At 40.2% G+C, this 16,242-nt stretch overlaps 2 protein-coding genes and 1 pseudogene across 4 annotated transcripts in view; 2 read left to right on the forward strand and 1 right to left on the reverse strand.

Annotated features, from left to right (window-relative positions):
- Positions 1-1,047: 1,047 nt before the first annotated feature.
- Positions 1,048-8,119, reverse strand: MKRN2OS (MKRN2 opposite strand). 2 transcript variants are annotated; one of them, XM_016162723.2, is made up of 4 exons: positions 7,798-8,119; positions 4,874-4,923; positions 3,481-3,643; positions 1,048-2,635 (listed from the first exon to the last, which is right to left on the reverse strand). In XM_016162723.2, the coding sequence occupies exons 1-4, from the start codon at positions 8,013-8,015 to the stop codon at positions 2,395-2,397; spliced, it is 672 nt and encodes a 223-aa protein (XP_016018209.2). In that variant the 5' UTR covers positions 8,016-8,119; the 3' UTR covers positions 1,048-2,394. The 2 variants fall into 2 exon arrangements, with proteins under 2 accessions (XP_016018209.2, XP_036075594.1); XM_036219701.1 differs by lacking the exon at positions 4,874-4,923 and having other exon boundaries at positions 7,798-8,050.
- A 3,250-nt stretch (positions 8,120-11,369) lies between these two features.
- MKRN2 (makorin ring finger protein 2) overlaps positions 11,370-16,242 on the forward strand; it is a 35,600-nt gene continuing 30,727 nt past the window's right edge. The window contains exon 1 of one of the 2 annotated variants that reach the window (XM_016162699.2): positions 11,370-11,499. In XM_016162699.2, coding sequence (XP_016018185.1) covers positions 11,474-11,499 — 26 coding nt within the window. In that variant the 5' untranslated portion in view covers positions 11,370-11,473. The remainder of the gene's footprint in view (positions 11,500-16,242) is intronic. The other variant, XM_036219980.1, reaches the window with a different exon arrangement.
- Positions 14,638-14,756, forward strand: LOC118601943 (annotated as a pseudogene).

Consider the following 16,242-nt stretch of genomic DNA (forward strand, 5'->3'; position numbering starts at 1 on the left):
AGGGATGTCTTAATATGTGATATGAAAAAGCACATTTGTGAAATTCTTAAAATAAGAGGTAATATTTTTTTATTTCAAAGCAATTCAATCTAATTTAAATGAAAGGTTTTGAGCATTTAAAAAAAATTAGGACCTTTACATTTTCAGAAACAGTATTGCGAAGGTAGATATTCTCCTTCCTAATTTTTAAATTCTGATAGAGTAGGAGCAGTGGAATCAGGAAAACCTGGGTCCAAATTCCAAGTCTACGCTAAAAAAAAATAGTGACAATCTTGGAAATGTTGCCTAATCACTGTGAGCCTCAGTTTCTCAGCTGTGAAATGGGGATAATTACTACCTCTTGAGTTTGTTTGGCAGATTAAGTGAGATGTCATAGAGAAGGGTCTGGCATATGACAGGTATGCTTTTTTCCCTTTCTGATAAGCCAAAAGTGTAAGCATTGACATAATTATTTTCTTTCAGGATTGCAAAGCCTAGTTTATGCCCTGGTAGGTATAGCACAATGGAGGAGGAGGTAAAAGAAAAATAGTTTAAGGTAAAGTCGTGAGTGAAGGCAATGCTGGAGATCGGCGGGGGGGGGGGGGGGGGGGTGACGGAATGACATCATATGCACCTCCTATACAAAGGGAGCTAGATACAGCCATTGTGGTTTGTTTGTTTTTTTTTAATATGTTTATTGGGTTTTCCTGGTTATAAGAGTAGTCCATGCACGCTATCGAGGCTTTGGAAAAATACCTTTGTGTGGGTCATTTTAGTCTTTCAAATCAATAACACAGAGGCAAACGATGACGTTGCCATGGAAAGGAGCATTTATGGAGGACCATACGTGTTCCAAGGGCAGTGGTAAATGCCGAGATGAAGAGGTGCATTTTGGGGGGTGCTGGGGAGAAAACGCTAATACTTCTTCTAGGAAGCAGAGCTGGGGTCAATGCTAAATCTCCTCGTCCTTCAGTTAGCATTTAACTGGTATGATAAAGGAAACAATGGAAAGATTCTCAATTTATAACTCTAAAAAGCAGAGCAACATTGCCATCTATTGGTGTTATGAAATGCTTTATTTCCTTTATTAGTGGTAAAACCTGTAGGGTAGTACTGTGACTTTATGAGTAAGGAATTTATAGCCTGCCGAAGTGAGATATGAGGTAGACTACTGCCCATATCACCTCTAGTTTGAAAAGTAATCCCTAAATTGGAGACTGTTACAGCTCTGAGAAGCAAGGAATGCTGCACGAAAGGAAAATAGCATGAAATTGGCATTTTTAATATTAACAATTCTTATTTTATCTGAATTGTTTTATGGTGTTATTTACTTCCTTTCCATATTTGAATGTTGATGAAAGTAAAATCTTTATTTTCTCCTTTATCTTGTCTAATGGAAAAATTGCTGACCCACTTAATTGTACATCTTAGGTACCTCTGGTCTCTTTCAGATTACCAGGTGGCTCAGAAGTTAAGTGCATGGGCTTTGCAGTCAAATTTGGGTTTGAACCCTGATTTTGCCACTGTGTGACTTTGGGCAAGTCATTTCCCTAGCATCCCTTTTCTTTCAACAGTAAAATGGGCATGTTAGCACCTACTTCTCAGGGTGGTCTTAAGGATTGAAAAGGAAGAGTAAGAAGTGTTTATTCTGTTGTGGAGACCTTTATGAATACTCATGAACTGTAAGTGCTCTGATTACCAATAATCAGGTAAAGAATGAGACCAGAGAAGTGAAGTCCTAAGATAGGGTGTTAAGAACATGGGGACAAGTTGGAATATTCCCCAAACTCAACACTCTTTCATCTTTACCTACTGACATCTTCACAAATTCTTGAACACTGCAGAATAGCAGTCACAGTTCTGTTTAAAGTGGTATATTTTGGGTGGGAAGTTTTATTTTTCTTAAAGAAAAGTACCAGAACTTAAAAGTGAAAATGCTGGTATGCCATGCATTTTTTCCCACTGAAGTTGCCAATGCTGAAACATCGACCAAATGCCTCTTCGGAAACAAGCTTTAGTGATCTGTAGCAGGTTTTAAGTGCCTCGCCTACCTTCCTACAAATCACCATCTGGATTCACATTGAAAGGTAAATTTGTTCAGCTCTAATTAATCTATTAAGGAAGTTTTTATTGCTCTGTGAATAAAAGATTCTGGCACTTTATGCTGTAGCATGGATTCTCAGTTTGAAAACTAAACTGCTAGGAAAATTTAGTTGTAATGTATGCAATTTTGGAAACCCAGAGCAATTTTTATTAGTTTTGTAAATTCTTATACTGCAGTAAACTGAAATATGCTTAAAAGAAAGCCATAACACTTTTTTATTTACAACCGTTTAATACATTTAGAAATATCCAGTACCTACTAAAGGTAGTAACTCCCAAATGTCCTGTTACTTCTGCTCCTATATGTCGCACTCAGCACAAACCGCTCCCTGGAGGAGGGCTTGGCTCTTGATCAGGGCGGTCAATCACATAGAAACCATGCTCTTGTATCGCCCGGTAGAGCATGATATACTTGGAAGCCTTTCTGGTCCTCGGGACCACGAATTTCTCTGTAAACTCATTCTTGTCCAGTTGCTCTTTGCCTTCTGTGGTCAGAATGCAGTTAATGAATGTGAGGGTGTAACTGTAGCAGTTGTGGCAGTCTTCTTCATACCTTACAAAACAAGGAAGTGGAGAAGAGAAGCCTTAACTTTAAAAGTTGCTCATAAAAGGCCAAGGAAGCTACTGAAGGCCTTTCATAGTTAAAACTGGGCTCACTCAGTGAGCTGGGCTCTTACCTGTGCTGGCCCACTAGATGACAAAGCTCTGAGAGATGCGGTTCTGAGGACCACTTGACATCTTGGGCTATTTCTACTTGCAAGTTAAGTACAGATGGGACTCAACTAAATGTTCAGAGTGATGACTTAAGTTGCTTATAAACCCCAATTTGGGGAATTTAATTTCACTGAAGTTCTAGATTTCAGAAGTAAAATTCTATATCAAATTTTAAGATATCCCATATTGTCTAGACTTATTTCAAGGGATGCCTAAAAACAATTTAAATTTAAAAGTATTCTATATATCTAAAGTGATGAGGGAGCAAGGAATCAAGAAAATTCCAAAATTGTTAAAACCAAAAAAAGCTTAAAATAGTTATAAATTTTGAATATCACTTTTTAAAAATTTGTATTAAGGGAACATAATATCTCAGCTTTTGTTGTACATATTATTAAGTGTAAAATATTAAGTATGTAAATATACCTAGTCAAATAACTAGAGTGCTAAGTTCTGATCCTAAGATAAGTTCAGTTCTTAAAATACTACGATTCTATTAGGTAAATGTACACTGACTCACTTCACCAAAGTAAGTCAACCTTAAATTATTAAGCTTAAATTATTACAGGTGCTACTATCTTGGTATGGGTGCAACTAAACACAGCTTAGAGCCCTCTGTGAGCTTAGGTCATACTTGTGGGGTGACAGAGGTGCAGGGAATGGGTGATCTCTGCAACCCTGTACCTGTGAGGCAGCCAGGCCCCGGAGGTGGAGAAGTCTTCCAGGTACTTGTCCCACTGGTCCATCAGTCCAAACATGCTGGGCTGCAATAATGGGATACTTACACTTTGCTCCCAACCTGCTTCATCTCGCTGGACACCATGCATGGTATAATTATACACAATTCCTACAACCAAAACCAGAATTGTATAGAAGCTTAAGGGAAAATGCACCACTGTGAAAAGGATGTCAGAAAAGACAGCAACCCCTGTGGAGAGCAAAGGGCCATGAGAGGCTATAGAACCTCTTTCTTCCAGGATCATCAAGTTCAGGAAGCAGCTACCCACCTAGGAAATTAGGAGAGGGTCTTGCCTGGAGACAAGGAGAGGTTATGGAGCCCCTGCCTTCCCTGCTCTCAGCAAAGCAGTTCCTTCAGAGAAACCCAGTTCTTTCTCCACTTGTTCTTCAACACCTTGAAGTTGCCCCCAGGAAACATAATAATAGGCACCAGGATAATCATCTCAAAATATTTTTATTTGTTCTCTATTTACAAATGAGTCTATCTTGTTTCCTTAAATCAGTAATGAATTTCCAGTGATAAGATTGGTGGCACATTTGGTGGCCCACGTGGGTAACAGTTCAAAATCCCAGTCCCAGGGTTCTGTTCACAACATCAGTTTCTCCTGCCTCCAGGGGCCAAGGAAAGGCTGTGATTACAGCCTCACTTGGCTGTCCTCACTCACCATTCCCAGGCCTAGAGATTCCTGCAAGTGGCTCATGCAGGCCCTTTTCCTACAGACAAGGATGTTCTGGTTTCAGGGGTTGTAGACTCCATGCCCTGAGAGCTAAATCTGACCAAAGAAACTACTTTATTTAAACATGCTTCTTTTGTTATTGTTTTTCTAAGAAAACCACTGCCACAGACCCTGCCACATGCTCAGGTGCCGTATCCCCTGATTTATTCCTGCCCACCTAACCCCTGGGGACCCTGCAGTGTGAGGACCCAGTGGAAGTGAGCTGAAAATACGACTGAGGGGCAAAGGCCCTGGGTCCAGATTCTGGTTCCCACATAAGATGAAGTCTTGGGCAGCTCGGCCTCTCCAGAATTCTCTTTCTTCCTCTTTTAAAAAATCAACAAAAATTTAACAGGTTTATGTCAGTCTTGGCTGAGAAAACATTAAAGAGCTTTCAAGTATTTAGTATTGTTAGTAGTAATACCTTGCTGTAAAGTCAAGTATTTCTCACTTGGGGGGTAGCATTTCCCACCTCATGGTACAAAGAGAACCCAGAGAACAGAGAAATCACTAATTAAATGTTGCCACAATCACTTTTTGTCTAGAAATACTTCTCTCCTCTGACTGGGTATTTTGGGCACTTTTTAGGCTTAAAAAAAAAAATACTATGAAAATGCACTCACCATTTGTGTTGGTTATTCCAACGTGAAGATCAGACCTTCCATCATACTCCCTGAAAGAAACAAGTAATTTTTTTTCTTACTTGCATATGTCTGGCACAAAGAATTGGTACTAAAATAGGAGGAGAGTGATGGGTCTCCTCTCTTGGCTGGTGCCAGACTTGCCATCAGTGTTCAGGGTAGTGGAAGTCTGTTTCAAAGCTGATTAAGCCAAGAATTAATTTGAGATATAAAATATCCCCTTGCCCCTGATCTGGATTTTCTTGCTCCCCCACCCCCATTACTAAGGGTAAATATGCTAGAAGACCAGCCCTGCTAGAGCAGAAAGCATAACACCTGGCTCCAAGGGCAGAGGGGCCACCCGGAGGTCATTCATTGAAGAAGCTCCTCATTCTTTCCTTCTTGTATGTGAGGTGACAGCCTGTTCTTCAGGCTAACATGGGTGAAAGGACCCTGAATGCATCTCAGTGGACTTCTACCTTCAAAACTAATATAGCCCATTTTGGTCTTGTAGCCTGTAACCATATCTATTTTTCTTAAAAATACTATTCTCCTCTGACTGGACAGTCCTTGTCTCCTGAAACTATTCTTTCCCTGAGACTGCATATTAGATGTATAAGACTATATAATTTAACCTTCATATATAGCCCTAGACCATCATTTAATAGCCCTGGGACATGAAGCAAGTCACATACTCTCTCTCATCTATTTCTTCATCTATAAAAAAGGAATATAATAAGCCTCCTAGCAAGCTGGTTTTAAATATAAAATGTCTATTGAGTGCCTGCCACATAAGGTGTCGAGAAAATCAGAGGTTATTTTTAAATATAATGCTCTTTCGTTAGACCACAGGTCCAGATATGTGGTTCCTCATTAAAGCAAGTAGTTACAGGTTTTAAAAATGACCAAGGACACAAATGGCTGTCCCACCTTCTTCAGAGTAATTCCCCTCCCAGGTCATCTTGTTGGAGCCACTTTGAGTTTTTTGAGAAAAAAGCCTTGTGGGTTTAGAGGTTGAGAATGAAGCTGGGAAAAATAGGAACAGTCTTGGGTAGCTAACGACAGCACTGCACCTGCTGTATCCACCATGTGTGCTACCCCAAGACTGCTTCCTGAGTGCGTCGCTGCACTTAAGTTTCCTGCCTAAATTCTAGCTAGGCATTTCCCTCTTCCCACCTTCAGTTATCTATCAGTCATGAAACAGATGTTTATCGGGTGTCAACTATGGGCCCGTTTGAAGTGAAGGGCTAGTGTGACACAACAGGAAATAAGACCAGGTCTCTGACCACACAGAGTTTTCACGCTTCCAGAGAAGACTTTTTACCTTTAGTTTAATGAGGTTTTAGTAGTTTGGTAAGTGCCGTGACAAGAAAAATATATAGAATGTTATTGAAGCAAATGATAGGGGCAGGGCCACCCCTCTCCTATGACACCTTTGCAGCTTTCCCTGGACGACTGGCTTGATGAATGGAGTGCAGACTTGAGTTTCAGTACTCACCACCACCTTGGCTAGGTGCCTTTGTGCAGTCCACAACCTGCACAACCATGTAGCAGCCCTGTGGGATTCTAACCTAACTAAAGCAGAGCCTCATGATTCCGTTGGGTCACAGTTGATTCTCTTTTATGAAATAGGTGAAATTGTGTCAAGGTAAATTGTGGGAGTCAGTCCTGAGGGTTTAGAAATTAGGTGAGAAAGGAAGAAATAGTTTGGAACTCGGCCTTACAGGGTCTGGTGGGCAGGGGGCTACTTAAAGATTCTGCAGATCCTGGCCTGAAGGGTTAAGGGAGTGGGAGAATGCCAAAACACATGACTCGTTTCAACACCACCACCTCCCTTCCACCGAAGCCAAGGGAAACCAGGCCCATCAGTATCATCACCACATCATAGAATAAATGTATGTGTAATAGGGGCCAACCTGAAAGCCCAAGCCTTATGTGCCTTTTTTTTTTTTTTTTAGCATAAGGCTGTGGCTTGTTCACTGTGACATCACTAGCATTTCCCATACAGAGCTTGCTCATTATGGATTTGTTGAATGAACCATGTTAAGGCAAATTCTGAATTTTAACCACATTATTCAAAAGCTTTTGGAATCCAACCAGTTACTAACTCCAAGTTAGCATGAATGAGGGATTCCTATAAAACAGTTTAGTGTAACACCTTTTACACACTTTGTTTCATTTCAGCCTCATCGGGATGTGAAGGAAATCAATTAAGGAAGTTAGCAGGGATGTGAATAGTCTAATTGTCTCATCCCAAGCACTCCTGAGGGCACAGGGGGTGGAGAGGGTGGATTTCAAGGAGTTCTCGGCATTAGATGGTGACGACACACATGGACGTGCCATCATCCTGTCACATCTATGCTCTTACAACCTGGCTCGTGCAAGGCCAGTCCCAATTCCATTTGTAAACCCCACAAGAACTCTAAGGAGCCACAATCCTTTTTTTTTATTTCTGAAATCTTAAAGTCGAGTGGCATCTGTTATTGAAATAAACCAGCTCTAGTCTTCAGTTTAACTCACCTCCATGCAAATAGTAAGAGGCCGTTCTTCAGGCTCTGTACATTGTCCCTGTTTGTCACCAAAATTACAAACTTAACTCGCAGTAAAGGTATTTTGAGGACATTAGCTGCTGTGTCATTTTCCCAATTAGCCTCTTAGCTCAAAATCCATGGGCAAAAACTCCAGGTTATAGATTTTTCTCTTAAAGTTGTAGAGCAAGTTTGACCTTCATATATACTTGCACTTATTGCTCCAGGAAAGTATTCACACCATCTATTTTTATAAAACGAATAGGCCTACATTTTAGAATTTAATGCTAAAATACTGAAAAGATTATCCACCAAACCTCACACTGTAAAAGGTTTTAATAACTACAACACAGAAGGAAGTGTTTGCACAATTCGATATAATGTTTAAAAACACGGTACCTAAGAAACGTCCCTTGAGTTGGTCTGAGGAGGAACGAACATTTTTCTTGATGTCCATTGGTAAACGGATTGGAGATGCTAACAGGTGCTTCCTCCAGCTTCCTCGAGCCCACTTCCTGCTGGCAGAGGGGGCAGCATTGCGGCACACTGAAGCTGTAGATGTATTTCCTACAGTGGTTGAATTTAATTAAAGGCTTTCCGACCTCTGCGTACTGCATGGCTTTCCCCTCCTGGGCAAGCAGGGGCGCTTTCCTGTTACTTTCTTTTCCTTACCGCACAGGTAGCAAATGCACGCAGCCTGAGTAACCTGATCAACAGTGACGTCATTGTGATTGACGGCTTTAAAAGCCAAACCCGGTAGGATTAACCAGTAATCAGTCTTACCCATAAATTGGTGTCCTAAAGAGCTTTCATTTTCATTTGTGCTTGCTTACAAAATTTCTTTCTAGCCTTTGTACGTTTTGAACTGTTGGCAGCCAGCTCCTACTCATCCTTGAAAGCCCTACCTTTTTTGTGAAACGTTCCTCCACTTCCCACAGCGTTCCCTGGCGCTGGCAGCTCTGGATTCCTGTTTCTACCAGAGCTGTGTTCTTTAATCTGTGGGCTTTTAGTAGTTAGGGACCCACATTTTTGTGTTTCTAGGAAAGGTTATATCATTTTGGTTTTGAATAAATTCTTATTTTGAGGCTATTTTTTTTTATGTTTTATATTGTAGAAGTAATCTTGCATGTGCCATTTACAAGAGATACAGTTTAGATATAAAAATATCAGGTAAATTGAAAATAAAAGGAAGGAAAAAGATATACCTAATGCAAACACTATCTGAAAGAAAGCTGATGTGATTATATTAATAATAGACAAATTCCCCTTAAATAATTTCTAGACATTTTCTTTTTATACTATCACTCTCAGAAACATCTTTTATACATATGTCTACATAGTGTACTACAGGCAGCATAATGTAGTCAACACAGTCTTCACTGAAAACAGTACCCTGATGCAATGAACAACTAGCATTCTTAGAAACGTCTTTGGTTCACACGTCTTTACATAGTGTATTATGTGCACAATAGTGAGGCAATAGGTTCTTTCACTGATATAACACTGTCCTGATTCACATGTGCAACTAGCACAAAGAGAGAGATTTCTTAGTTATAATGTGTTGACAAAACAAGAGCCTGATTTAAATTTGTTTGAGCCTATGAACATAGCTTCAAAATACATAAATCAAATGTTGACCAAACTAAAAGAATAGACAATTACACAGTGGGATTACACTAGCAGTCAAAAGAAATCAACAAGAAAAAGATAATTAGAAAATCTTTAGTGGTTGGGAAATTAAGCAGCACACTTCTAAATAACTTATGGGTGAAAAAATAAATAACAATGAAAATCAGAAATATTTTGAACCCAATGGTAAGGAAGATATGACATAAAAACTTGTGGATACAACTAAAAAGTGCTTAGAGGGAAAATTATAGCTTTAAATACTTAAAAAAGTAGAATGCTGGAACATTAGCGATCTAAACTTCCTTCTCAAGGCACTAGAAATGAGCAATTTGAACTAAAACAGAAAAAAAATAAAGAGCAAAAGTCAGTGAAACATAAAACACATGTACAATAAAGAAAACGGACAAAGCCAAAGTAAACTACAGCTGAGATGGCTTCAGTGGCAAATTCTTCCAAACATTTAAGGAAAATATTTATATTACACAGACTTTTCTAGAGAATAGAAAAGAGGGAAGACTTCCAAACTCATTTTATGCATATCTCGGATACCCAAACCTGACATGGAGATTACAAGGAAGGAGTACTATCTCATGAACACGGATGGAAAAATCCTCAACACAATACTAACAAATAGAATCTGATGCTCTATAGAAAGAATAATATATCATGCTAATGGGGTATATCTGAGGAATTTAAGATTGACTTAACATTTTAAAAAATAACAGAATAAAGAGTAATACAGTTGTCTCAATAGCTAGGACAAAAATTTGGTTAGAAAAGGACTCATGATTAAAAAAAACTAAGAAAACTTGGAAGAGAGAGAAACAATTTGATAATGGATAGTTTCAAAAACCCTAGTGCTTACATTTTAATGACGAAATATTAAATAATTTTCCCGATTTCAGGAACAAGACAAGGATATCCATTATTACCACATTAAGGTTACACTGAAGGTTCTCAGTAGTACAATAAGGCAAGAAAAAGGCTATAAAGACTGCTAATGGCATGATCGCGTGTGTAGAAAATCTAAAATAATCGATTAGAATTAATACATGAATTTGGCATGGAACAAGCAACGAACAGGACATTTAAAAAATATTTAAAATAGCATAAAATAAAATTTTAAAATAGCATAAAACCCCATCTAGATACCTATTTCCTAAATTTCTGAGAAATTTCAAAAGCTCTAAATAATTGGAAATCTATACTGTGCTCATTCATTGGAAGAGTCAATATTTTTATAGCAAAGTAAAAGAACAACATATAGCTATATATAACATGCATGCATCTCACAGATATAATGTTGGTGAAAAGAAGACAGACAAAAGGGTACATACTGAGTCATTTATATCAAGATCAAGAACAATCAAAACTAATTTGTGATGACAGGTGAGAATAAGGAGTTATCTTTGGGAGATTAATTGTGAAGGGGCATAAGGGAGCCCTCTGGGGTTTGATAATGTCCTTTGATCTAGGTGGTGATTTCATGAGTGTATACATATGTAAAAATTCATACAGGAATATGTGTTTTGTGCACTTATTACTTTAGTTTATTATAGCTCAATGTTTAAAAGTTTTAAAAAGAACAATTTAAAAAGCGATGGAAAACCACTGACAGTTAAAGGAAGTTAATGACATCTGATTTATGTTTTAAAAATGGGTTATACATGACTACAGACTAGAGGGCAGGAGCAGAAGCTAGAAGAGCAGTTAAAAGACCATTGCATGACCCCAGGCAAGGAGTGATGGTTGCTTAGACTAGAACTACGAAGGTGGAAATGGAGAGAAAAGGATGCACTGGAGAGAAGTGTAGGAGCAGGATCTGCAGGATATGAAGAACCAGAGGAGAGAGTCAATATATTTTTGGGTTTCCACCACAGGAAATGGAAGACAAACAGCAGAGGAATACCAGGAAAGAAAATGACTAAACTTGGGATGGGAGTGGAGATTTTGCAAAAGAGTAATTGAGAGAGAACTAAGGAATTCTTTTCTTGGGAGGCGAAGTGTGGCGGGAACAGTTGAGGTAGGGCCTGAGAATGCAAATTTGGATATAGGTAGAAATATTTAGGATTAAAGTGCGCAGGGCAGAGGCGGGTGCTTGCTTAGCCTCTGGAGAGGTGAGGCGATTCTAGGGACGCGAGAGGTCGCTAAGTAATGCTCTTGGAGATGGGAGCAGACACAGAGGAACTAGCGAGCCAGGCCCCGCCCAGCAGGCTTGGAAATGAGAGACAAGGAGTGAGGAAATTGGGGGTCGGCTTTGCCTCATCACCAGCGGAACCAATTGTGACGGCAACGAGGTTTCCGGCCGGCGCTACAGAGGTGTCACACGGGAGGGGCGGCGAGCGCCGGCGTGACGCGGCCGCGTGGGAGGGGCAGGGACAGATCCAGGCGCCCACGGCGAGAGCGAGAGGCGGCGGCGCAACTACGGCCCTCCAGCCAGCCCACCATGAGCACCAAGCAGATCACTTGCAGGTCAGTGCTCGGTGAGGTCCAGGAGCGCCGGGCCACCTGGGACCGCTCCCCTGGGCCCTGGGTAGCGGGTTCTCCCCAGTCCTGCCGTGAGGGAAACTGAGGTTGGAACGGATTTGTGGAAAGCTGCTCAGCTGTTTGTGGTCCGGCTTTTCAAGGCAGAGCTGGCGCTGCGGCCGGAGCCGGAGACCCGGTGGATGCGTGGCTGTGTCTCTTAGCCGAGACCCGAGATGAGGCCATCGCGGGGGCTGCCCCTCGATTTTGAAGCGTGACCCTTGTTGGCTGGAAGGACGTGCTTAGCCAGGGCCATGCAGGGTGTTGGGGCCCTGGGAGAAGGGCTCTTGGAACTTACTGGAAACGGAGATTTGGATTTGAGTAACGGGACACTAAGAGGTCCTTTACCAATAGGTATGGCACACAGGAGATTTTTAATAGATAATAAGGGCCTCAAAGAGGCTAAGGCCCCGAAAGCGGCCTTCGTTTCCTGAGTTTGAAGAACTCCCAAGCTACCTATAAACTTACAGAGAGCTAGCAAGTAAGCGTTGTTGTGCGGCAAATGATAACGTCAGGCAGGATTTACTGAAAGTCTAAGTGTCCCTCGTATTTCCAAGTCCTCTATATTCATTGTTTCTAGATTTCACAGTAAAACTGTTAGGCAGATAGAATTCACATTTTACTGTGGAGGTAACAGACTGAAAGAGATTAAATGATACTCTTATCGAGACACCCATTTACCTGAAGAATACAATGGTAATGGATGGATGAGCCGGATGACGACTGCGCTGTGACTGCTCCTGTGAAATAGAAATAGCTTGGTTGTATAACACCCTCATTCCTTATGTAGCTTGTGGCTTTCCAGTATTAGAATCCTCGTCTTATTGAACTGATACTTGCAAAGCACAAATTCTCTTTTAATGATTGGTTTCAGTAAAATTTGTGTGGAAAGCATTGCTTTAAAAAACCCACTTGTTAGTTTGATGATTTAATATACAGTTTATTTAAGTATCATTTATGTTATTTCTCTTCGTTAGTATGAATATTCGAGAAGTGACTGTAAAAAGTTTGCCATTAGCATTAGTGTATATTAACAGTTCAGTTGATTTATCCGAGGCCCAGGTGGCTTATGTTAAGCAGTTGTCAGAAATTTGCACTTCTTGTTTATAGGAAAGACTTGTACCAGGTCACTTGTACTAAAAGGTATTTTGTGAAGACATGTTTATTTGTATAAAGTTTCCCGTTAACCTAAAATTAAAAGGCCTTTCAGAGTAAGAGGTAATCAGCATTTATTTGAGATTTGAAAAGAATGCTATTTGGGAAACATCGATTTAGGCAGAAACCCAAACAATGTTTCAATTAGGAAACAAAGGCGAAGGATGTTAAGGAGAAAAGGAGGGAGGACTAATTACATCTGTAGAAGGAAGGCATTTCTGTTGATGCAAATAAGCTAACATAGTGATGCTAATTCTAAATGTTTTTAATTTTAAGTCCGGTAGTCATATCTGCTTTCTTGTTATGGTTGCAAACAGTTCTTTGGAGCACGAGGTTGCTTTAGGCCCAGTAAAGGTTATTTTGCCCTGTTTTAACATTACAGAGGTTTGAGGCAAAAGTCGTGCAAAGCAATTCCTCTGGAATGGCAGCTCCTACTGTATTTTAAAATGGCGCGCATGCTCGCGGGCGCGCTCTCTCTCTCTCTCTCTCCCCCCCCCCCACACACACGTGTATATATAATTTTTTTCACCCCTTTTGGAGCAATTTTTGTAGGTTCTGGGTACTGCTCCTAAGATGGGTCCACAAAGCAGTGCACATTTATATAATGCTTTATAATTGAATGTCAACTCTGTGTAGTGTCTAATTTTACAGATAAGGAAATCTTACGCTCAAGAAGACTTGAGTCTTAACATCTAACTGCAGGAACAAGAACTTAAATCAGCATCATCTTGGTTATTTCCTCTGTACCTTGAGATGGCCTGACCTGAAAGTTTTATTCTGTTTCCAAAATAGGAGCATCCTGTCCTGCAGGATGTTGTTGCATGTAAACTAAGAGTAGGTTGAAATGTTGGAAAGAGGTTACTTCTGTTTAAGTACTAACTGATTTTGTGGGGGGCTTACAATTTACAGGGTGCCCTTTAAGTTGCTCTACCAGCCATACTACTTATAATCCAGCAACCAGGACTATCCACAGATTGTGAAACTGAGCCTCAACATTGAAGTGATTGTCATGTCATTTAGCTTCCAAGTGGCAGAGCTGTGGCATCAGAGTCCATTTCTTATAGACCGTATTGCCTCCAGATAAGTTTGAGAAATGTTAAATGAAAGTTTTTGCTGTGGGAATTTTCAACGATTTTAATATGCTCATTGAAAGGAAAACGTACAAAAACACATAGAAAGTACAAGAAGTTCGCTTGTAAGGGAGTGAACTCAGCTTGAAGGACTCAGCTCTCATAAGGACTGCCTAGCCAAATAAAAACAGAGCACATATTTCAATTTAAAACAACTTCAATATTACCAAGAGTTTACATTACTGTGTTCATAGTGGAAAAGCTTTTCTCACTTTATTATTCACTAAAGTCTTATCTCCAGACATTAGTAACTTTTAGGAAATATTCAAGGTATGATTTATTTTGGACACCAGACTTAAAATAGGTTTTATTGGTTTATGTCAGGGGTCAAAGTGTTTTTGGTTTATTTTCCTGACTTTGGAACGTGATTGTACATTTTTATTCTGAATGGCATCAGGACAAAGTCTTAGTTTTGTTTCCATTCTAATACCCATTTTATCTCTCCAAGAGATGGATTTGAAATACTAGGATTCCTAAACTTAATGACAAAGACACTGTATATGTTTATTGCCTGGAATGGCAAGAAGACAGCTTACACAGTCATGCTGTCAGCTGTACTGATTTCTTGACATGCCACTCAATCCAGAATCTCAATCTGTGGATCATTTGTACCAATTCTTCTTCCTAACCATCTCTTATGTCTTCCAATATGTTTCAAAGCTCTGGTGCAGGCTTTTATTATAGCTTGGTAACCAGTTTCTTTGTCTTCCTCCTCATGTGATAGACATCCCTTCATCTTATTAGTAGAAGACCCAGAATTTCAGTTTACCGAGAGAGTCAAGCCTAGAAAGTTACAAAACAAGTCTATAGCCATGCCACCCTGAACGTGCCTGATCTCTTCTGATCTCAGAAGCTAAGCAGGGTTGGGCCTGGTTAGTACTTGGATGGGAGACTACCTTGGAATAACAGGTGCAGTAGGCATTTAAAAAAGAAAAAAAAAAAGGAAGTTACAAAATATGGGGCATCTTGTCAGCCAGTAAGTGGTAGGAAGAGCTTAAGCTCCAGAGTTGGGTAGTTCTGGATTCTAATCCTGATACCACCTTTGCCACAATTTCCTTGTCTATAAAATAGGGGTGATAATGCTTACCCAGCAGGGTTGGTTAAGAGATTAGATAACAAAACAAACCATCTTGGAGCATTTAGAATATGTTAGGATAAGCACTTACATGCATTTTCTCAGTGAAACCTTGCACTAGTCTATCACAGCAGTCTATGAAGTACAGTTATGATCATCGTAATTCAGATGGGGAAACTGAGAGTTGGAAATTTAAATAATTTGCTCAAGGTCACATAGGGAGCTTTCTGACCTCAAAGTCTTTACTTAACCACTACACTATACTTTATTTCACCCCCACCTCTAGTACATCTATTTCAGGCCTACCATTATGCCTAGAATTAGCTCCCTTCCCACCTGATGAATCTGTTGTCATGTCACAAGCAGTACAGCCAGAAATGTTAAGCCTGTGAAAATATGTGGGAAAATGTAAAGGAAGGTGTCACAGAGAATGCACATTACCCATATACTTGGATGATTGCTAAAATAAAGCATTTTGCTAGAAGCAGGCACTGTTGAAAGGCCTGCAATAAACCAGATTGATTCTGTTTGTCTCAGCCACAGCCAGAGCTCCTGGCAGTTCTGTGGCCAGTAGTGAACCTGATAGCCTTTGCAACGTATAATAGCCATACTGTCTGAAATAGCCCTTTTGGGTCACCTAGAAAAACAGACCCCTTTGGAGTGCCCTCCAGAAAGAATCTCCCCACTCTGAGTCTCTAGCTATGTGCTTCCCCCCTCATTCTACCCTCAGCCCCAATTCATGTCTCAGTCTTCTTCTGAAGGAAGATATAAGGGATGGTTTGGCTATCAGGAAAAGGGAACAGCTGGAAATTACTGCAAGGTGCAATATGAAAGAGGCTTGGATTAAGCTTAGTACAACATAGATGGAGAGGAGTGGCTATGAGCAGTTGACAAAGATGCCCAAAGGTCAGGCAGGGTGTGCTCAAGGTAGTTTTGTGTTTGTCACTAGGGAGTGGAAATGGTGACATATGCTACAGAACTAAAACTGCTGGCTTTACCTCTTACATAACACTGTTTCACACTCACCTTTCTTGAAAACAGTGGTCGTGGTCTAGAAATTATCTTTGAACCTCTTTAAATCTGAACTCCTTCACTCACAGCAGTAAAATGGCTTATACAAAGCCACTAGCGTGTAAGTGGCAAAACTAGAAGCTCTGCTTGGTGGTTAAATATTTTTCTTAAGAGGAAAGATAATTAGTGCAGTTTGGAAGGCAGATTTTCTGAATGATTTATGGGAGGTGATGATAGAATTATAGAAGGCATCCTTGTAGGACCAATGCTAAAAATCTTTCCTCTTGAATGCCCGGTTAACAAATAGTATCTGGTAGAGGA

Source organism: Rousettus aegyptiacus, unplaced genomic scaffold (assembly GCF_014176215.1).
Source record: "Rousettus aegyptiacus isolate mRouAeg1 unplaced genomic scaffold, mRouAeg1.p scaffold_m13_p_4, whole genome shotgun sequence".
In the NCBI taxonomy this organism is placed as follows: Eukaryota; Metazoa; Chordata; class Mammalia; order Chiroptera; family Pteropodidae; genus Rousettus; species Rousettus aegyptiacus.